The sequence below is a fragment of the Neofelis nebulosa genome, chromosome 2 (genome assembly GCF_028018385.1).
Source record: "Neofelis nebulosa isolate mNeoNeb1 chromosome 2, mNeoNeb1.pri, whole genome shotgun sequence".
NCBI classification, from domain to species: domain Eukaryota; kingdom Metazoa; phylum Chordata; class Mammalia; order Carnivora; family Felidae; genus Neofelis; species Neofelis nebulosa.
The window spans coordinates 91843751-91867585 of record NC_080783.1 but is presented as its reverse complement, the minus strand read 5'-3'; the positions used below and the strand labels follow the sequence as shown (position 1 = coordinate 91867585).

The window sequence follows — 23835 nt, the reverse complement described above, 5'->3', positions numbered from 1 at the left end:
CCTTTCTTTGCTTTCTTTACTTCTTCTGAGTCATACTCAGACACCACTGTGTCCCACATCATTCCCCTGTTCTATATTTCTTCCTGCTTGGCTGAGCTAGGTCTTTGAAGATTATTCCATATGGTGTGAGTGGTAACTCCCCAGAGATCCTTGCATGCCCCAAACGTCATTTTTCATTTTTTCTGATTTTCTCTTCTTTTTTCTTCTTCTTTCCCTTTCACATTTAATATAATTTGGCTGTTGGCTCAATATCCCTTCCCCCTCAGAACTTTTAAGGCATTATTCCATTGTTTCTAACGTCTAGTGTGGTTAAAGAGACGTATGTGTGTTTGTCAGTAATCTCTTGTCTCTCTGAAAGCTCTTAGGGTTTTCTATTATTTCCTTTGAGTTCAGAAATTTCATCAGATTCTCTTGTTTTTAAACCAGTCCCTTCAACACTATTTTTTTGACTAGGTCATCTCCCTTCACGGTCTCTGTTTCTGGGGCTCCTCACTGGATTTTCTGGAATTGGTTCTCTGTGTCTCTTCACTGTTAACTCCTATTTCCCATTTTGGTCTTTTGGTTCTGTCATGACAGACTTCCTTGAATTCACGTCACACAGTTCACCAGCACGAACTTTTGCCCTTTCTTTTCAACCCTCTCCCCAACTTTTTAATTTTATCAGTTATATATTTCATTTCTAAGAATTTTTCTCATTGCTCAGTTGATCTTTCTTCACAGCAGCATGTTCTTATTTTCAGGATGCAATATACTCTTGAGTTTCTGAGAATACTAATTAGGAGTCTTTAAAGTTGAAATCTGTCCCCTATATTATCTGTTTCCTCCAGGGTAGCTCTTCATCTTCCTCTTCCTCATCCTCCTTCTTGCTAATGATTTCTCTCAAATGTCTGGTAATCTTTGCTTATCTAGGTTTATGAGTGAAAAATCATGCTAATTAATATGAAGAACTGGAATGGGTCTTTTTTGTAGGTGTTTGGGTCTCTCTTTCTAATAGAGTTCTTCCTTCAGTGGGAGTTCCGATGACAAGATCTCTAATGACAATATATAGTGTTGATTCCCTAGGATGTGTAGAACTGTTGATCAAAGTATCCCACCCTTTTCAAGCCAAGGCAAATGACCCAAGCCAAGAGCATGACATATTAAACGAAGCAAAACAAGAACTGCAGAAAAAAAAAAAAAAAAAAAAAAAAAAAAAAAAAAAAAAGCTTGGCATTTATTCATCATCTTGCCCAATTGATACCTTCCAGATACCTAGACCCTTGATTCTGCTCTAGACATGCCTGGTTCTGCAACCTTTCACATGAGCCACCTGTTTTCATGAGTTTCTTCTCTGCCTAAGTTTGTCATTGTTAGCTTCTGTTGCTTGAACACCAAGAACTGATGGTGTTGCAGATGGAAAGGAAAACTGATCTTTGTTAAGCTAACGCTAGGTACTGGGCATTTTACATTTTTGTATATAATGACCATAACCCTATGAAATAGCTATAATTGACATTACTTTATGAAGAAACTGAAATTGAGTAGATTTATTGGCTTGTCCAAGATGCCAAAAAAAGAACTGGAATCCAAGTCAATCTGACATCTAAACGTATGCTTTTTTTCCCTCATCTGAAGTATTCATGGAGTATTAAAGATACAGACCTGGCTGTGGGTATCAGTGTGTGATGAATATTTGATGAGACATCTAAGGCCGCAAAAGCAGGTAGAAACATTTAGACTAGGTGTGTTAAGAAAAAGGGAATCACAATCTCATTCTTAAAAGTTGAGTGACATAGTAAATCAAAGGAAGATTTAAGAAAGATGATTCTATGACATGTGGTGTGAATTTAGAAGGCTTGCATTGGAATAAAGTAGACTGGCTAGGAGGCTGCTGTAGTGATGAAATGGCAGCAGGTGGAGAGGAAGAGACAGTTTACAGAAGGATTTGGAAGGAAATTTCATAGGATTTTGTGACTGAATGGATATTGTAGGGGATGAAGAAAATGAGCCAAAAATGACTAAAAGATTTCCAGTTGCAGGGGAAAGCTGAGTGAATGTATTTACCTTGCTTCCCTCCCAAATTTCCAATGAAATGAACTAGGAATGCAAAAATAAGACTGAATGCATTGCGGTGCTAGAAAGAAGCAAAGATGCCAAGAGTCCACAAGATTTGAGAACTTCTAGAGGAAGGAAAGAAGAGTGAATCAGAATGATGCAAAAGCCGGATATGCTGAGCAGTCTGCAACCAACAAAGAAGACAAAGGAGAACAGCACCTGAGCACTAAGCTAGGGTTTACCCCATGTGGAATACACTCTTCTCACCACCACGCTCAGCCCAGGAGGAGCTAGGAGTGCATGCAGGCACCAGGCCAGCTCCCAGGTGGCCGCAAAATCTTCTAATGAGCAAAAAGAGGGACGCGGCCTGGAGGCTCACCCCTTAATGTGAGGCTTCATTCACCTTGGACTGTATAGAATTAACCATGGAATCTGCCACAGAAAGCTTCCACAGCAGTAGACCTAGAGAGGGAATGAAGGCAGTTCCCTACTCCTGTTCCAAAACATACAAACTTGAGGGGGAAATATGGCACTCACAAAAGTGTGGAGTAAATTTTTAAAAATTAAGTTAAGAACATATATAATGTTATGCTAAATAAATCTGAAGATATGCAAAAATGCATAATTTTCTTTTAAAATTAATAAAAGCGATTCCATAAGGGCTGAAGAAAAAATCTGAAAGGAGAAGGAGCCATAATGACAATGAAATGTTTATAAAAGGTTTCTCCTGGGGCACCTGGGTGGCTCAGTTGGTTAAGTGTCGGACCTCAACTCTGGTCAAGATTTCACGCCTCATGAATTTGAGGCCCCGTGTAGGGCTCTGTGCTGACAGCTCAGAGCCTGGAGCCTGCTTCCAATTCTGTGTGTGTGGGTCTCTCTCTCTGCCCCTGTTCCCCGCCAAAAAAAAAAAAAAAAAAAAAAAATTTAAAACATTAAAAAAAAAGTCTCTCCTGAGGCACCTGGGTGGCTGAGTGGACTGAGCATCGGACTTTGATTTAGGCTCAGGTCATGGTCCCAGGGTCATGGGATCAAGCCGCATGTCGGGATCCATGCTAAGCATGAAGACTTCTTAAGATTCTCTCTCTCCCTCTCCCTCTGCCATTCTCCCCCGCTCGCACTCGCGCTTTCTCTCTCTAAAAAGAAAATAAAAGCTCTCTCCTAAAACAAAAAGGCTCAAATGGATTAAATAACCTCTAACAAACTTCTAAGAGAAAGCAATTCTCAGCTATTTTAATATCTCCCAGAACTGAGAAAAATAAATAGAAGTCCTTCTAATTATGGTCCTTGAATAATCCTAATGCAAAACCTGCTGTGTTACACTTTTGCTATATTTTATTTATGAATAGTGTTCCTAAACAAAATACTAACAATATAAAAACACATGTATCAGTGTATTAATATACAGATAATTTGAGGCATCTGGATGGCTCAGTAAGTTAAGCGTCTGACTTCAGCTCAGATCATGATCTCACTGTTCATGAGTTTGAGCCCAGCTGACAAGTAGTGCTGACAGCTCAGAGCCTAGAGTCTGCTTAGGATTCTGTGTCTCCTTCTCTCTCTGCCCCTCCCCTGCTAGCACTCTATCTCTCTCTTTCTCAAAAATAAATAAACCTTTAAATTTTTTTTTTAAAAATACAGTAAAATGCAGACAATTTAACTTGGTTTAAGCAGTTTATTAGGATAACTATTCATAAATAAGAAACATAAAGAGGTAGGCATTTTTTTAAAAAAATGATCATTTTGAAGGATGCTGAAAACATATCTCAAATCGACCTCTATGATCAACAAATTTATTTTAATTTGGAATGTAACTTGATTGATTATCAGAAGCTAAAAGGAAACATCATATTTAGTAAAGTTTACATTACAGTTGGAAATATGAAAAAAAATACCTACCTTTCCAGTGTTAGTCAACAATATTCTGAAGCTTCTACTCCATATGCTAGGAGAATAAATTTTAATTCAAGAGGCATCAGTGTTTAATAGAAAGAGCCAAACATAAGATTATTTATAGATAATATAATTGTCTATACATAAAATCCAGGAGAATCAAATTAAGAATTACTAAAAATAAAAATTACTTCAGAAATTACATTTCTGAGTTCTACTCATATAAACACAAATATATGAAAATAAATATATTTCATTATATTCCAGCAAAATATAATTTTTAAATGTCAGGCATAGAAACAGTGTCCACAACAACCCTACAATGTATAAAATGTCCAAGAATAGTAAAATAAACAACTGCGCAAAAGCAAAATAAAAAAAATATTGAAGTTTAAAGCTGTAGAAAAAAATGGAAAAATTAAGAAAATTTATAAGAGTAAGAATACAAATGGTTAAATATGAAAACACACGTTACCTTCCTAATAAACAATGAGGTGTTTTCCTCTAATAGATTAGCAAAGTTAAAAAAAAAAAAAGAGGGAAAACACTATTCAGATAGGGACATAGATATGCAAATACACTGTGTGTGGTACTGTATTTTGGTATGATCTTTTAGGGGGTAATTTATATTTACCAAAACCATATTGTACATTCCCAGCATTGAACCAGTATTTTCAGTTCTAGGAATTCATTTTATATATTCACAATTATACTAAAAAAATTAAAACAATCAAAATATTAATAAAGGACTAATCAAATACATTATGGTATGTCAATGCTGTGAAATACTATGAATGCTCAAAAATACAAGTTGTTCTATATTGCATAAAAATGGCCACAATATATTATCGTATTAAAAATACGTTACAGAATATTGTATTGTTATAATTATGATAAAAGCATATATACCCACAATTTCTGGAAAAATATACATTAAATTATTAGTAGTGATTATCTCTAACTGCAAGAAGGCAGAAAGCAGGCAAGGCTGAGAATGGCTACTTTAAATTTTATGAATATTAAAAAAAAAATTTAAACAGAAATCTGAGGTTGGGTTCTCCAGAAGCAAATCCTGAGACAAGTGTTTGAATGCAAGTGATTTATCATGAAGCGGTTGCAGGGAAGTCGGGTAAGGGAGAGAGGCCGCAGGTCAGAGAATGGAAGGAAGCCATGGAACTATGTGATCTCAAGCAAAATGCACTTGAGGTAGATTCAGCCTCCTGCCTCAGAGGGAACTCCAGAACATTCTGCTACATCTCAGAGCAAGGGAACGTGGCTTTTCACACCCTGGCACCTGTGAGTCACTTATCTGTTAAGAGCTGGCTGAAGGGGGTGGGAAGGGAACAGGACAATGCGACTCTGAGTGCTCTCTGGCAAGGTGCATCAACACCAACACCTGGGATGCTCCTCTGAAGGAGAGTCACAGTTGCCCAGTGTTAGAATAGAAACCAAAAGGTGGAGGCTGGGGGTGGGGAACGAAGGTTACAGGGGTGGTCCATAGAAATGTCTTTTCAACATTTCAAAGAGATCTGGGTGGACAGCCAACAAAATCTACTATGATATATTATTACCTTTATAATAAGATACATATTGTCATAAAATGTAAGAAAGGGAAGAGAGAGCAAGAGGAAGTATGCTACTGGTAAAGCAAAATTAAATATGAATGCTTGCAAGTTCTGCACCAGTGTGAGCACCTACTAGGTAGCCCCGCCCCATCCCCCAGGCTCCTTCTCATATTCCCGCCTGCCCATTAGACAACCAGGATTAAATGGCCTTTAATAGAAATTAAGACTTTTCACTCTCTTCCTTTTCATTTTTTCAATCCGAAGTGGTACAGGTTGAGATCTTGAGAAATTAGAGGAACTCTCAAATCCTCTGTTGATCTTAACTGGAACCATATTTACTTAGCCAACAACTTAACCCTAAAGCTGTATAAAAGCCAAAGTACTTGGCAAACTCTATGAGGCTAAGTCCTAAATAGAACTCCTGATTAAGGGACATGATCCAAGAATCTGTTTGTGGTGTTTACCTTCTTTGACTTTATGAGAAACTGTTTAAAACATTCCTAAAATGAATGAGTTGAGGTTTCTACCACAGCATGGACACTGAACAGAATGAGACATTTCCTAGAAGTGTCCCTCAAGCCTATCATTCAGGACATCAAAGACAGATCTCACAGCCTTCTGCTACAAATGGATGCTGCCTGACCTAAGAGCTGGACTAGGTACATGATTCAAGTTTTATCTTTTTCTGGTCTACAGTCCATCTCTGAAACCTTCAAAGGTTTTGTTTCTTCATCTGTAAAGTGGATGCAGTAACTATTATTTTGGTTACCTTTCCAAGCTGATGTGAAGATAAAATGAGATCACATGTGTGAAAGACTGTAGTAAACCATGTAGTGCTTTATTCCAAGTCACTTGTCTGAATACAAGGATACCAGACATTAAAAAGGGGGAAGAGGTGACCTCAAGATCTAAACCCATGAATAGTGTAAGGAACTTGTTCAAGAAAGATGTGTGTGGCTTTGAATATGTTAAGCTGAGAAAGTAGTAAAACATCCAAGTTACAATGAACGGTAAGCTCTGGAGATATGGCCTTGGATCCTGAACAACAGGGTAGAGACTGAGGTTCAAATTTGGGAGTCATCGACATAGGAGCAACACGTGAATTCACGACTATGGAAAACACACCTTTGAAAACTTCACCTCCTTTTTTATTTCCATAGCAATATTCCTATACTGACCCCAACTGTCTTCTATCGTGGATTATCAAAATGCAAAATTTTGTTAATAAAAATTATCGTTATCATTACTACAAAATGTTAAACAGTTCTTTTGAGTCTCAATTCTCTTACTGTAGACATTATCTGTTCAAAATGTTGTGCAGATTGTCAGACTCAATAGATCACTTTCACTGGTTAAGCCTGCACACACAAAAGAGGGGTAGAATTCTGGAATGGAAATCACGTGGACTTCATATAACCATATAAATTAAACATGTGGTCTTTCCTTGCAAATCATCTAGACTATTTCTTAAATTAATTACCGTTTTGAATGAATATATATACATGCTAGGTAACTTAAGGTAAAATTGATGAGAGAGATTTTAAAAGTGTCAGTATTATATTACAATGCTTGAAAATCACAATCTCGCATATTCTTGCATGAAGAGATTTAAGTGAGTGTTTTTTTGACCCTAGAATCACCTTATTTGGTCCAAACAGCAATATCACAAAGTCAGGGTTCGTTTTTAGACATTTACATTGTTTCAAGTGTAGCTGGACTGATCCCCAGGACTAGTCAGTCTGTTTCAGATGGCTTGTTGCCTAAAGTTATGACCACTGACATTTCTCCATCTTTGATAGGGTCTCACATACCAGCTCTTTATTGGTTTTCTTTTAAAAGTGTTGTACCATTTACATTTGAACTCCTGAAATCTTAGTAATTAAAAGTATTTCTGCGTCAAATAGGCTGGATTCTATTGAGGCACACAAAAGTCATATGATCTTTTTTCTGGTTGAAGTACAGTATTAAACTGTAATGTTGTTTATCTTAATAATTAGAATTTAACTGAGAGTCAATTTACTTTTTATTTAAATTAAAGTAATCACTAGATGTTAGTAGTTTACAATTTAAAAATAGTATAGAGGGGAAAGAGCCTGAATGCACAATTTTAATTTAAATTTTATTGATTTGGTTGATTATATGGGTTAAATAAATGTTCATCAATTCCCTTTGCTTACTTTCAACTAATTTTCCCTTCCCATAACAGGGATAACATTAGTCAATCTTGCAGCGTTTAAATCTACTTCTAAATATACATATCCTTTGTGATGTGGTTAACAGCATAAACTCAAAGTAAAATTTATATTTAAAACAATATGTTTGTAAGACATACTTTAAATTGTACAGTAACTAAGTATGTAATTCCTAAAAAGAAAAATCCAGAAACACTGTTACCATGTATTAAAAAAAGGAGAGTGATGCCAGAAATCATTTTTCATCCACTTTATCATTAATGACTTCATTTACAGATGAAGGGTTTGAGGTTGTTAAATGAGTTGCCCAAGATACATACACACACATGTATGTGCACACATTCACACACTCACACTCTCAGGCCAGTCCTATTTTGTTGGCTGCTATGTCCTCAACATCTGCTATTCTCTCGGTGTGTAGTCTGGGTTCAAACAGTCAGTCAGTCAATATTTGTTGAGGGTGCAATTTATTTAGAAATGGAACACCGAATGCATTGTTCAAAATGGAAATGTTTAAGACATCCTTCTAGATCTTATAGTTTTATTGGGAGAATAGAACGTGATAAACCATATAAAAGAAACTTGAAAAGGGTGAGTATATGCAAATCTCAGAGAACGTTATTATTGTAGTTTAAGAGTACAAAACTTCCTTTGTCTCTTACCGTATGACCATTGCCTAAGAAAGACAAAATTCACAAGAATGCAATTTTAAAGACACTATTTTAATTTCTTGAATGACTGGCTAGGAAAAAGGAAAATATGTTCTATGGCTTTTGGGTTTAAATAACGAAACTTTAATTTTTAATGGTCGTTCCATAAAGAAACAGAATTCCTTATTATATATTGATCTTAGAGCACAATGAACCAAACATTTGTTTGAAGGTTTTTTTCTAGATTTTCATACATTAAAAATAACATAAAATAGAAGTTTTCAATCAATTCTATCTTAGGATTCTTTCTATAGTATGAAACTCCATGCTGTAAATTGCTTTAGATCCTTTTCTATTGAACAGGGTTTTGAAATAAAGAATGCCATCAACATAAAGAGATGTCATCAACACCATTGGTCATATCAAAAATAGTAAAACATTTAAGTAGATTGTTAGCAAATAAAGACTCATAAAAACAATCATTAGGGCATCTGAATTTGACACCATTAAAAACACTCTTGATGAAGTCATGTTACAAAATCCTACAATGATGCAATAAACAGGTTAACTGGGAAAGGATTATTTAAAATACGTTAAACACTATAACCTCTGGGCCAAAATAATACAGAAATTAGTTTGTTGCATACCATAAGATTACTGAGAGAGTAGCCTCACATGGGTGAGTGCCCAAAATCATTTGGTCCAATTTTTTAAAGCAGCTTTAAAATAATTGACTCCCAAATCCAGATATTAAATGCCAACTTCTTACCGGCAATAATGCTTATGGCTAAGATAGAAATGAGATTCTTTACAGAAACGCTGACACAGCCCTAACTGTAGGCACTTGAGTGTGCAGCTATAATTCTTTTTTCAAATCTTACCCAGCAATGCTTCAGGTAAAGGAGTCCACAGAATATGTAAACAGTAAGAGACGTCAGAGCTTTTACGAAATCACAACCCTTGACACATTGATATTCACTGTTGATCGCCACCGCTAAATGTCTAAATCATTCAAAGTGTATTGATTAGATCCTTCATAGGTAAAAGGTGGGCAACGTATTATAAAATCAACATTTCTTAATTCATTCGATTTGCAAGAGCTACACATTTTAAGCTGACAATGTAAAACCTCTAAAAGGTTTTTCAGAAAGCCTTCTGCCTTATTTAGCATTTTGACCATTAATCAAAAACAATGAGAAAAGAATATTAAAAAACAAAGCAAAACAGAACAAAGATTAAGAAAGCTTTTCTTTTCCATTTGGAAATCTATTAAGCTATAAAATAAGTTCCCAAGAGGAGTCAGTTTCCTGTGTGAAAGGCATTTAAAACTGAACCAGATAACATAAATCTCAGAACAGACCAGAGGGACACAACTTACACTGGAAGAGTGGCTAGAATGGAGGGCTTCGCTGTGTGATCTTGATTCTCATCTTTAAAAATGTCTAAGATAATGATGCTTTTAATGAGGAATTAATTTTAATGCCCAGCCAACTCTAAGTGGTAACCATGACATGGCAGTAGTTCTACTGTGCATTGCCATCTAGCCAACAGACAACTATCGATCCTACACTAGAAAATACTGTTTTGATGTTTATTGATCAGAACTCTAAGAGGGAAATTGTGATTTCTGAATGGAAGACAGTCATAAGTTACCACTTTTTGTAAATATAGAGCTGAGAATAAATATGTAGTACAAATATTGTACTAAACAAATACTAAAATTATTAACTTGTTAAAGGATAAACAAAATACCCTTAGTAAGTTTATGTGGGATGATATTCTACGAGGATGAACTTAAAATTGTAATACCTGCATCACAAGTATTCTGATTTTATAGAATTCTAAAATTCGCTACCTTATATCACTTCTAATTTATATGTTACTTTATAAAATTATTATATCACAGAAAACAAGTTGAAATGTGTAACAAACTTATTTAAAAAATGATCACTGAATTTTATATTAAACTCAAGCTAGTAATCCATTTAAATTCAAATTTAATCTTTTTACAATCTGCTTTTTACTTAAAGGCAAAAATCACACTTATTATGAGTTACACATTATCATGTAAATCTGTAAGAAGTTGTCATCTGGCAAAGTCTTTGTATCATGTCAGGAAATAACACTCATTGTATTATAATATTAATTTCAAATGCTAATTTTCTCATCATTAGATGGCAGAAAAGAAATAATGCGCTGTTAATACTGTAATAAAGAATGTGTTGCTGAATAAGGATTTCAGAGAAAATAATACATTCAGGATTGAAATTTAAATTTTGCAAATGCCTAGTAATCCTGTTAATTAGGGAAAGTAACCTATCTGTTAAAACACCGGACACACGCAGGCAAGGAAAACTGGGCAGGGACAAGTAACATACACACATACTTCATAGGTTGCCTGGAATATTTATCAATTCAGTTTATTGTTTTCTTAAAATTTTTAAGTATTAAAAAAAACAAGTAAAAACATTCTAGCTATTGTACCAGTATCAGGTGGTTAGTGACTTATTTAGACCCAACTCCCTGTGACTGCTTTTGATGAAAAAGGCAATTTTCTTAAAATTAAATTTCAACATCCCCAAATGAATGCACTACTCACTTAAAATATTTAGCAGTTTTTAAAAAGTATATTCTTCAGATTGCCAGTATGGATGAAAAAGTAAAAGCCGATTCCAGCAATAACCCAACCTTGCCCCGCCCCTCCCCCCCCCACCTCCCCAATGGCACCTCTACTAACTACATATGTTTCTAGTTCCTAGAAAATTAAAAGACTAGTTTTCAAATCTAGAAAACATGTTATCCACTTGCTGTTAGGACTTAGCAAATCAGTTCAATATCAGCTGGAAAAGGTAGACTAAAGCTGTGAGCCACCCAAAGGGTGGAATTAGATCTGCCCTTTTTTATACCTGCTGGGGTGAGGTACATGATGGGATTGGGGAATGTTTTCATTTAGATCCACCCTCCTAAGCCACTCTGTTTTCCTTTACACCGTAACCTCCTTGTGTTATAAGGCTGGAAACAGCTCTAAGAATGTGGAGAATGTAAACAGCCTTTTATTGTCCAAAAGGATGGCAGTGTAAGAAATGTGGGCTTATCACAGGGCTGCAGCTCCCACCTCACTTACCATGATAAAGTGCTCCAGGAAAAAAAAAACAAAAAAACATTACAACCCAAGCACAATCCAAAAACGGATTAGAATTTGACATAAGCTTCCTTAAAAATGAATCAATCAATCCGTGCTGTAATATTAGAATCTAGCTCTTAAGAAGGGTATATAATTCCTTCAAGATGTATTTCCTAGTCCCTATTGACTATGGTGTTGTGGAAAAAAAAAGAATCTAACATTTCCAGTATAGCAGCTGATGGGAGAACTTTTTCCCAACAGATGCCCAAATGTATTTCCTCATCTTTAAGAGTCTAACACAGTGGAACACATACACAGTTCATGGTCACTGAATGCAAAATTAAATTAACGAACTAAGAGATTCATGAAGATATCCTGAAGACCTTACCTAAGTACCTGATTTCCTCAGGCTTTTAGTTTCACTTACACACACCATACAAATGCTGCTGACCAGATCACCTTTTATTGGAATCCAGCTTAAACATTTGAAAAAGCAAGTGACACTAAAGTCTGATGTGGCATATATGCTGCATGCACAATGCCTTAGATTTAAAATGTTTTGTAACATGCAGTATTGTATATAGGCAGCACGTGATGGCTCACTGAAGGACATCTGGGAACACCACTGCATTTTCCTCTTGATGCCACTGAAGAATTTCTCACTTAATGCTGTGCAAGTGGAGCTAATCTCTGTTTTAAGGAGAATGGCCAGGCTCTTTCTTATCCTCTCCCCTTCACTAAGACCTTTTAGAATCCCTTCCATTCTCCACTTGCAAAGTATCTCTGCATCTACAGTATCATACATCTGATAAAGAAACTTTCATAAGTTACTTGTTCTTACCCTCCAGAAGGAAATAATAGAAAGAGAGAAGAGAAGAGAAGAGAAGACATTGTCTTTCTCTAAGTGCTTGGTTTCCTTAACCTTTTTTTAACAGCCCGCAGCTAACTGAGTAAAATCTTAAGTATGAGGACCAAAAAGCGTGGGATCTGGAGAAAGCTCTCTTTAACAGCACCGTATCAAGGTAAGTGCCAAGAGAGCAGGAGAAAACCATCACACAGGCGAAAGCAGTCCCTTTCTGTAATTTTACTTTAAAAGTGGTCCTCTTGACGCTTTTACTGGTGACTCCCTGACATAGAATTAACTAGCAATACATACAGTATGTAGGTATATTTCGGAAGGAGGCGAGCACGGCGCCACGCGGGAAAAGCGAGGAGAGAAGATAGTTACAACGCGAGCAGTCGCCCAAAGCCTCGCTGGCAAACCCTGAACCACCTTCTATCTAATACTCTTCATATTCCTTAGAGCCCCTTCAGGCGCCAGACCAGGCAGCAGAGGTCTTTGGTAACATACTGCTTGGGAGATTCCCGAGAGGGGGCCCCAGCGTGGACTTTGGCGTGAAAGTTAGACCCTGCATCCCCACCGGCAGAAATCCCCATCCCAGTCCCCAGCGCCGGACGGAAAACGAAGAGAAATCCAGTCTGCGTTCCCCGCCCCCCCCACCCCCCAATCGGTCCTTTGCTTAAGTTTTCCCCTAGCCTGGAGCCTCTGACCCTAAAAACAAGGAGGCACGATGTCAGGGTTTGAAAGAAGTGTCTGCAGACATCTGGGCAAAATACCATGTGAAATATAAAGACCACCAAGCCCCTCAAACTCTGGGCTGGAGGCAAATCTTTCAGACCATTCTCATCGTGTCCCGGTACCCTCATCCCCTCTCGCACCTTCTTCCCGGCCACTTTCCGCCTACTTTACCCCAGCTCTCAAGTCCCAACCCTTGCTAAGCCCCTCATCCGCCTCCAGATCCCCTCTATTCCATTCTGCGATCCTTCCCCTCTAACCCCTAAAGCAACCCCAAACTCCTTCCACTCCGCGCACTCCTAGCCCCAAGGTCCCATGAAGCCCCAGGCTCGGCTTCCGAGTCGGCCACCCGCGCGGTTTTCCCGCCGAAACGCGTCCCCAGCGCGTGGGGCGCGCAGCCGGCCGGGCACTCACCAGCTGCAGCAAGCCGGGGACCACGACGAGGGGCAGCGGCCGCAGGCGCATGGTGCCGGCTGGCGCGGCGTCTCACGAGCTGCGCGCCCTTGCCTGCCTCTCGCGCATCTCCACTTCGAGGGGCAGGACTGAAGACGCCAGGGACACTGTGCGGCGCTTTCCTCCCGGAATCCAAGCGCAGCGCCGCGCCGCGCGGGCCGGGTGGGCGGGCGGGCAAGGTGAAGGGGGAGGGCGGGCTGGCGGGAGGTGCTTCTGGGGCCCCCCGCGCGCCACTCCTTGGAGGGGGGCTGGAAAGGAGCGTGTGGGGCCGCTCGAGACCCGCACGCTACGCGGGGCTCCAGGGGTGCCCGGGACTCCGGCGTTCCGGGGTCTGGGTGAGCGCGGGGGACGCCTGCGGGCTGGAGGCGGCGGCTCGGGAGCTTTGGTACCCGTTCCCGCGCGAGGCTGCTCTAGGGATCCGGCCCCACGGTGCAGCTGCACAGCAGAGCTGAGCGCGTCCCGGAGCCGGGGGAGGCCCGGAGCCCTCTCTGCCCCCGTCCCCGCCCAGCAGAGGGCCTGTCCGGTGCCCACTGACCCGCTCTCGTTTTACTGGGGAGGTAGGGCGGGGGGAGTCTCCCTGTATGGCTGCGAGAAAGAGGGCTCCGAGAGAACACCCAAGGAGTTTGAAGCGTAGGCAACAGCAGCGTCCTGGGCGGGGCGTGGGGGGCTGCGAACAAGAAAGGCTGAAGCGGGGAGGTGGGGCTGGAGCCCCGGACGCCTTGGGAGAGCGCCCCACTCTGCGGCAGCGCCTAGCTCCTGAGCCCTGAGCGAGGGGTGTGAAGTGTGGCTGGCGTGGCTGGAAGGATTTCTGGAAGTGGGAAGTAGGGGGAACCGAGAGGGACCTGGAGAAGGGGTAGCGGCAGAGCCAGGAGAAATCGAGCTAGGTGTGCGGTCGGGGCTTGCTCGGGTTTGAAGGTGGTGTAGACAGCTTGGGTGGCCCAGAGACCAACGGAGCTGCGCCGCGCAAACCTGCCGGGACGCGGGAGAAGAACGGAGAAAACCCCACTGCAGCCTCCCACTCGGGAAATCTTGGAGAGGGGTATCTTTGAGACCGGGTGAGGCTGTACACCTGCAGCTAGTGAACCTCACTCCCATGTTAACAACTCGCCATTGGAGAGATCCTGAACCTTTAACCATCTCTGTGCTGGACATTTGAGGGGAAAAGTCAAAGGGCAATGGGCCTCAGGCTCTTCCAATGTTTATGGTGGATGGGAATGTAGCCACCATTCATCAACCCTTTTATTGAACAGGTGGGAAATTTAAGGTCCAGAGAAGTACGGTCACTTTTCCAGGGATGAGTCTCTGGGCAGCTGCTTCGACAAGAATGAGCAAAACAAGGTTATTTCCTACACCCAGAAACACAAAGCTCTTACTTACGGAAGAAAAACATACTGATGCAAGGGAGAAGAATTGCGATTGATTTCCAGCCTTCAAAAAATAAAACAACAAAAAGTGAAGTTTGGGATAGAATCTTACGGGAAATTCCTAGGGGAATTTTAAGAAAACCCTTCTCTTCTTACTGCCCACCTCCCACCCCAAAACAGGAAAAGAAGGGGAGTTTTGTAAGTCTTTAAATGGTCCAGGACCACGTTTGAAGCAGAGCAGCCTCCGTGGTAGGTCCCAAGGATAATAGAATTGACTTGGGTAGGGCAAGGTCCCACCATTTCACTGGGGATGCCAAGACTGTACAGATGGGGAGGGAGTTTATTCCAGTGTTCTGAGATCCCAGTGCGACTTTGAGAGCACGTTGTTCCTGAGGCTGTAGGTGGGGTATCTCTCAAATGCAACTCTATTCTGTTTATAGAGGTAGGGAGGCAAGAAGGGTCATGTATCCTTCTTAACCCCTTGCCAAGACTGACTGGGAGTCCCAGGGCCCTATGGCAAAGGATGCAGCAGCCCCTTCCCGCTTTTGCTTGTCCTCAGACTCTTACTATTCTTTGCAACAGACTTTTAGACACAATCGCTATTTGCATATGTAAATCTATAACTCACTTCCTAGAGCCACCCCTCAGGTCCATAGAATTCTCTCTTTACCGAGGCTTAGAGCCCACTTCTAGAAAGTTATTCTATCCTCGAAGCATAAGTAAGATCATTTTGAAAATTAAAAGATCTCCTTGTTCTACTTTAGGTCCCTGAATAAGGATTTTATTCACAGACAGTCTTTGGGAAACAAGAAGGACTCAATGGGGAAGGGTTTGGCAGACATAGAGGAACCCCTGTTAGGAGGTGTGCTGCTAGAAGAGGAAGGGGAGGGCAAAGGACTTTGCAAGATTTTGACTCATTTAGAGTCTGAGCCTCAGCTGACTCATCTATAAAACCAGAGGGTGAGATCCCTTTCTGACTTAGTAGTTTCCAATTCTGTTACTACTAACTCTCTAAATGATGAGTGTATGACTTAACACACTATTGAAATAAATAACTAAGGGATTTAATTACTGGGATACTTCACTTTTTAAAGTTGTTCATATTTCTGACACCATTTCTGCACTTTTGAGAAACATACAGAAAATTTTAAAGGAAGCTATACTTGGACATGTGTCCTAGTAGTACAAAGTTTCTCACAAAGGAACATACTGAAGGGTGCTGAATTCCAAGCTAAAAACTAAGGGACATGAGAGAACTTTTCTGTCCCATTGATAAGGCCGTGTAAGAGAAGCAACAAGGGCCTAATTGATTAAGGTCTGGTATTACTGTGTTCATTTATAAGGTGACTGCCGATAATGTATTGTATTCTCTAAATTTGGCTGCCCATACATGGGAAAGTGGGACAAAGGAAGGAAGGAGAGAAAGAGGGAGGGAGGGAGGAAGGAGGAAAGATAGGCAGAAAGTAGCATTTAATACGTTGCTTTGTCCTTCAGCATATACAGTCTAATTAGAAAACATTCAATAAACAAAACACAGCAGACATTACAGGAAAGTGTAAGCTTAAGTGCTGCCTTGTACAGCTGGAGGGAAAAAAGATCATTGTAGGCCAGTATGGATGTTTTGTGGCAGACATGAAATGGGAACTGGCTCAGTTTCCAGGAATGGCCAAGATGAGTCTATCGGGGAGAAAAGGGGAAGAGCCATTTCATGTGGCAGGAAGAGCATGGGCAAAGGCAGTGTGGGGGACTGCATGTGACATAACTGAAGGATGGACAGTAAGTGCAGCAGACTGGCTGGGGGACATGTGTTGAGGAAAAGCAAGAGGAAAGGTGGGCTATGCACCAGAATGTAGAGATCCAAGAATGCCAAGCTAAATAGTTTAGCTTGATCTGTAGGAAATAAGGAATCTTACAACTTTTTGGAGGAGGAAAGTCATACACCAAGTGGCATAAAGATATATACATGCAGGGTGGTCTTGAGGAGGAGGTCCCATGACGTGATGGTCCTGGTAGCTGAAAAGACAAGAATGGAGAGACGTGGGTACATGAGCTTATTATAATGGAACAGTGAACTGAACTTGGGGTTGGAATATTTTTAAACTTTCCTGGCATATTGGAGGATTTTTTTTTTCCCTTTAAACATCACCACTTTCTTATAGGCAGTTTAACAGCTAGAGAATCAGATCATTGCCTTTTCATTTTGCAAGGGTGGTTTTCACAGTGTGAGGGGAGTGAAAATAGTCTTCTCATACAGACAAGTGGCAGAAAGTAGAGCCTAACAAATTTTACTGCCATATGACTCCATTGTTGTCTTTTAAAAAGGCAGCTTACAGGGCTGTCAATGCTTTGAGAGCAAATTTGTCAACTTGTTGCTCATCTGGACAATTAGCTTGCTTCTTGTGCTTCTCCTCTGTACTTACTTTCTCAGTCTCTACTGTTCATTAGCATCATCACCAGCATGTGGGTAAGAACATGTTACACAGGATAGCATTTCAGAGTTGCGGTAGATATTAGACATTAACCAACTTTCTCACTTTTATGTTTAAGGAAATGGGAGCTCAAAAGGTTATGTGACTTGCTTCAGGTCATCTGGAGAGGTGGGGGCAAATCCGAAACTTGATTCAAGGCCTCCGGCTTCATAGTTCAGTGCTCTTTTCAATTCATCACTCTTCCTCAGGTATTTTTCAACTGGCCGGCAGTTATAAAAGTTTTGATGTAGTGAATGAATGAACCTTTAGCTAATAAGGGTTGTGGGAATGATCTATGGATGCTAAAAGCCCCAGAATCTATCTTATTATTAGGAAAAGAAGCTTGACTGGACTGAGCCTGAAGCATTGATCTGGTAATAATTTTAGAAGAGTGAGACATGAAGAGAATTACGTGGCATGGGGCTACTCTGCAGCCTTTAGGGAAGTGGGATTCAGGACTCAGGAATATGGCACTACTTACCCCAAGGATAGAGGGAATTCTCAGGAAGCCTTTGGAACTCTTAGACCTCTGTAATAAGCTGGTGGGCTTTTAGTAGCAGTTCTGAACAACTAAAATCCTTTTAAGTTGCCATTCTTGTTGAGTAATTGAGTATTCTTGAGTTACTATTTAATAAAATATGATGCCATATTACAGTGACTTTAAACCTTGACTGCACATGGAATCACTGGGGACATTAACGTCTCTAAAAGTGGACTTGAGCACTGATATTTTTCACCAAGGAGATTTCACTATACAGTCATGGTTGAGAATTACTGCTCTACCAGAAACTTATTTTTTTTCCCTTCCTTCCTTCCTTCCTTCCTTCCTTCCTTCCTTCCTTCCTTCCTTCCTTCCTTCCTTCCTTCCCTCCCTCCCTCCCTCCCTCCCTCCCTCCCTCCCTCCTTCCTTCCTTCCTTCCTTCCTTCCTTCCTTCCTCCTTTCCTTCCTTCCTTCCCTCCTTCCTTCCTTCCCCTACAGAATTGTTGCCTCCCATTTAGAATGCACTGAGGTTTTAACAGAATATCATTTGAACCTATTTTTATTCTTATATAGGACTTCTCAGGAGAAAGCTAGACATTTTCTTTGTAGATATTTGGGCATGACTGGAGGATTTATAAAGTTTTATCACATGAACTTATCAGTGGCTCCTGGTTCAAACACAAATCAAAGGATTCCTCTGTAGGGAAATTGTTTTTTCTCCAACGTTGATTGTCACAACAGTATCTCTTCACCATCTCTTCCTTGGATGTTAAAAGGTGTTACCAGGAATGTACTGGTTGATGCCACTGTCAGCAATCAAGAGGAGAGTCTAGAGGGGAGGGAGGTGGCCCGGGTTTCCCAGTGGGTCTTGTGATGAGAGGGTTACTGGGTGAAGAGAACATCACTCAAGACTGACAAGGCAGGAGAGAGTTTCTCCCTGAGTGCTAATATTACATCTCTACCAAATTGGATTGATTTTTATAAACCTGTCATTATCTTTGCATGTATGTTTCCATGCACTGTCCATATATGTGTGATTATTTGACAGAATAAACACCTTTTCTACTTGTACATCAAATATGATGGGTGTCATAACTAGGAAATCATTTAACCTGCTTTGAATGTTGCTCCGTAGATGGAGTGAAGGCAGGAGAACAGATCATAGAAGGTTAGAATTGTAACATCTTGCTTAGCCCATTAGTTTATAGATGAAGAAACTGAGGCACAGAGAGGGAAAGTGATGTTCCCAAGGTCACACAGCCATACCATGGCAGGAGAAGACCAGACTCCAGTTGCTTTTTTGACTTTGACTATGCTAGGCTTACTCGGGTGGGGTGGAGCTGCGGAGTTCCTACAGCTGATCCGTAAGTTAAGAAAGGGACAGCAAAGGAAAACCACATTTACAGAACACGATCTTAAGTAATTAAATGGAAAATTTCCAATTTGAGTGGAATGCTTAGGGTTCCTAGAAGAGGGAAGACAGAAATCCTGGATGAAAAAAGGTTAGAGAGGACCCCCTACTTCCCTCACATATTAACAGGGCACTCTTGGTTGCTACTGTCCAAACACAGCTCAAATCAAACAATGACAAGAGAAGCATTGTAATGATTCCCATTAATAGCAAGTTCAAAGTCTGAAGGTAGTTTCAGGCATTTTGATGCTAGATTAAGAAATTTTTGAGCAGAATATTGGGTTGGCCATCCTGGGCGTGTAAGTGCATTAAAGTAGGCTGGGGGCAGCAGCTGCAGGAAGCTTGAGGTTGGAGCCCCAGGGAGCAAGGAATAAAACCTCCCAGGAGCTGACTTTTGTAAATAGCCTGACACCTTCCAACCACCACTGATTTTCTGCAGAAGGAAGTTGAAGTTGTTTCTTTAGTTTTCTCACAGATTCTTTTTCAGATGTCTTTTTCCTTGACGTGGTCATTTCTTGCCTCCAGTTTTCTTTGCTAGATATTCGAATGACTCTCATCTCCTAACTTCTCACACTCTGCTTTTCTGTATCTGCCTGGACAACACCTCCATGCCCAGCATCTTGTTTGTCAGCACAGACCCATACTTGCTGCATCAGATGAACTGGGAGTGTAACCTGTGGAAGATGGTGCAAAATCACAGGAGTAGCCCGCAGCTATTCCCACCTCTAAAGGTACAAGAGTTCTTCCGTACACACCATGAAAGCCATCACTTACCAAAGCATAGCAGCAGCTACATATACCGGTGGTTTTAACCACACCAAGGCACTGTCTACCAGCTTCAAGCAATTAGGGTCTTTTTTTTTTTTTTTTTTTTTTACAGCCAGGTTCTTATTTGTTTAAACATTGTATTTGGAAATACCTATAGCTTTTGAACTGTGCTCTTTAGCAGGATGGATGAATCCCACAGGGTTGCGTTTTGAGCCTTTTTGTAAAATACAACTGCCATATTTCACTTCGTAGTCCCTCTGGACCCCAGCATTTCTATTCAAGTGCTGCTCTCATGTTTTATTTCAAGCTGTGTCAAATGGATGGTACTTTCCTTGCCTTCAAACAGAAACTGTTAGAAAACAAGTGGGGTAATTTTCCTATCCTAATAAAGTACAGGTTTACATTAAAAGGCTATTGAGATTTGGTATAAAAATCCCAATATCTAACCATTTGGAAGCATCTATTTTACCCCTCTGCTGATCTAAAATGAACTTGTCTGTTTCCTTAGCAGAGTAATCATCACACCAAGATGCCTTCTCTTCATTTATTGAAATATCTTGAGTGCTATCTACTGGCCAAATGTGGCATTGCCTCATAAAGCATGAGCTAGCCAACTGTCATAACTCTTTTAAGTATAACTTTGTCTAGGGACTGAATACATACCATATGTTGTAGCACATGCTGACACATACTGAGGACCTGCATTCTTGAAGGATATCGCTGCTAAGGATCACTCATTGTCTTCTAGATCAGAGAATCCCTCAATTAGGAGTCATATGGTTGTAATATAAGTGAAATGTAACGGGTGGGCCCCCGCCTGCTCATTGCTCCTTGAAATGGTTGACCATCCATAGCTTAAATCTGATTCTCACTTTGCTGAATAATGTGAATGGATAAAAATAAGCCATTAATTTAAAACGAGCTATACAGAATCAGTCAATATTCCCATGTCTTCATGTGTATAAAAGGGAAGAACAGAGAAGTTAATAAAAAAACCCTTTCCAGTTAATTTGCACTATTACTAGGTAAAAAGCACATGCCAATGCTAATAGTTCTGATCAGAACACTTGAAAGGTAGCTAATATTTTGTATGAGTTAAAATTCATCCAATTTATGCCAATCAAACCATATTTTCTGTCCGTAGTCTTTCCTTTTTTAAGAATCTTATAAATGATCTAGAGAAGTACATTATGCTTTAATTAGGATTGCAGAAAAGAGCGTATCATGTGAGTGAAAAACGGTGAACAAGTGACAGTCAACGCCATATAACTTGGGAAACACAGTCTTACTTATTGTAGCAAAATGAATGATTGTCCCATTTAGGATAAATAGCTATAAAGGAAGAACCAAGGAAAGGAGATCACTATTGATTATCAAGAAATAATAAACAGAAAGGCCTAATGGTTTGACATTAATTTAGGCGGAGATCCAGATTACGAAGCTGTGTTAGCAGGAAGTTCATGCAGACATATAGATTTAGCAATATACAGGGCAACAGAATGTCCCATTTTATTTTTTAAGTCATTAAAATATAATTTGTGCTCCCTTTAACTCAATTATTTTCAGTTGTTTATTCAGTAATTTGGAATTATTTATGTCAGTTCATATCTATGTATAACTTCAGATTATAATTTAGAAACTGAATATTCTGGATTCTGGGACTGTATGATATATGTAACATATTCAGTTATCTGTATGTTATTAAATAATGATAGATATAAGCATTTTGATTGATAGCAAAAAAGAGAGAACATAAGTTAAAAATACCTAAGTATAGGAGCTCCTGGGTGGCTCGGTCGGTTAAGCGTCCAACTCTTGGTTTCAGCTCAGGTCATGATCTCATGGTTTGTGGGTTTGAGCCTTGCATCGGGCTCTACATTGTCAGCGTGGAGACTGCTTGGTACTCTCTCTCTCTCTCTGCCCTTCCCTTACTCACTCTCTCTCTCTCTCTCTCAAAATAAATAAACTTTAAAAAAATGCATAAGTATAATTAAAAACCCTTCTGTTTAGCAATTGAGTCTTTAAAAAATTATATTTATGCGCATAAGCAGGAATCTCACTAACACTTATTTTTAATCATTCCTAAATTGGACTTTCTATTTTTTTTAACCCCAGGTGCTGTACATATATTATCATATATAATTATTACAACAACCCTGTAAGGTGGGTATTATCTGAAATTTGCAATGACAAAGCTGAGGAATAGAGGAATTAAGTATTTTTTCCCAAGATCGCTCAACTGTTATATGACAGGACCCAAGATTTAGACCCAGACACTCTGGAACTATATCTCTTAACCATTGTACAATATTGTCTCACAGAGTATTGCTGTTTACATCTTGTCAGTAAAGCTCTAGATTTACTCAAACTCTTCATTTTTCTCATTTGTAACCAATAGAAATGGGGAAAAGTAGCATATAGTGTGATATTACTGAAGAAGTTGTGTGTATGTGTGTGTACATTATGTGAAAATAACTGCCATCATGTCTGACTTTGAGTGGAAATCCCCCCAAAACTTGTTAAATCTGAATCACGCAAATGCCGTTTTCAACCACAAAGGAGATGTTTTCCTTTTTTCTTTTCACTAATAACCCCTGTGTTAGGTTTCTCTATGTGATTCCATCAAGCTAGGAACCACATTTCCTAGGATCCTTTCCCCTACATAGTTGTGTGTTACAGCTGACCAAAGAGATCTATATCTGCATGAGATCCAGAACGTCTGAAGCCCGGAGGCAGCCATTCCTCTCTCAAGCTCTTCAGCTTCTAATAGAGAGACACACAGATTAGACCAAGAGTTCTAGCCTGCCCTCACTCTCCTCCATCTGTATCCAGCTCTTCTTTCCAGTGGCTGTGCCTACTGGGCAGTCACGGCCCTAAGCCCCTCTCTGGAAGCTTGGTGTGGATCCACGGAGTGGTGGTCACATGGACATCTTTCCCTAGATCACTCCATGGATTCCCCTTCATGAAACTGCTTGGCTTCTCAAAATATACTCACTGAACCTTTTTTTTTTTCATGATTTTATTTTTTGGGGTGCCTGGGTGGCTCAGTCGGTTTATCTGACTTTGGCTCAGGTCATGATCTCACAGTTCCTGTGTTCGAGCCCCAGCTCTGTGCTGCCAGCTCAGAGCCTGGAGCCTGCTTCAGATTCTGTGTCTCCCTTCTCTCTCTGCCCCTCCCCCACTCACACTCTGTCTCTCTCTGTCAAAAATAAATAAACATTTAAAAAATTAAACATTTTATTTTTAAATAATGTCTACACCCTCAAACTTACAATCCTGATATCAAGAGTCACGTGCTCTACCAACTGAACCAGCCAGGCACCCCATCCTGACTGAACCTTGACTGGCATCGTCTCTTAGTTTTATACTCCTTTTTAAATTTACCCAACTGAAAATTGGCCACAATGGTCACAACGGGGCCAAAAGATGGAGGCCCTCAGTTTCCCTAATGTTGACTGCCTGATCATTTACTGTTAAAAAGTCTTTCTCAGGGATCACTACGCCCCTCTTTAAGTAGTTAATGAAATAAATATTACTACTAAGTATTTCCTGGCTTTTCCTTCCTCTGCCTGCTAAGAGGGTTCTGGTTGGGCCTGTTGATTGCTTCCCCTTTTTTTCCTCCCTGAAGAAAGTCCTTCCTGGCCAGATTCCCTGGACCTCAGTGGCAATTCAAGAGTAAATGGTGAGTGAAGCAGAACCAAAAGAGACGAGGTAGTGAAGGTTTGAGGAGTTTTTCAGGAGCAGTTAAGAAGAGAGAGCTGGAAAAAGTTTTAGTATATAAATGCAGTGGAAAGGGAAAAAGGGGATTTAAAAAAATATTACACGGACAATGCAGCTTTTTCATGGTATTCAAGATATT

The 23835-nt window shown here is 40.1% G+C and overlaps 1 protein-coding gene across 1 annotated transcript in view; it reads right to left on the bottom strand.

Moving 5' to 3' along the window:
- Nucleotides 1–14384, bottom strand: part of NXPH2 (neurexophilin 2) — a 109887-nt gene extending 95503 nt beyond the window's left edge. The window contains exon 1 of the mRNA XM_058715415.1: nucleotides 13446–14384. Within this exon, the coding sequence (XP_058571398.1) occupies nucleotides 13446–13496 (51 nt within the window). The 5' untranslated portion in view covers nucleotides 13497–14384. The remainder of the gene's footprint in view (nucleotides 1–13445) is intronic.
- Between the last annotated feature and the right edge of the window lie 9451 nt (nucleotides 14385–23835).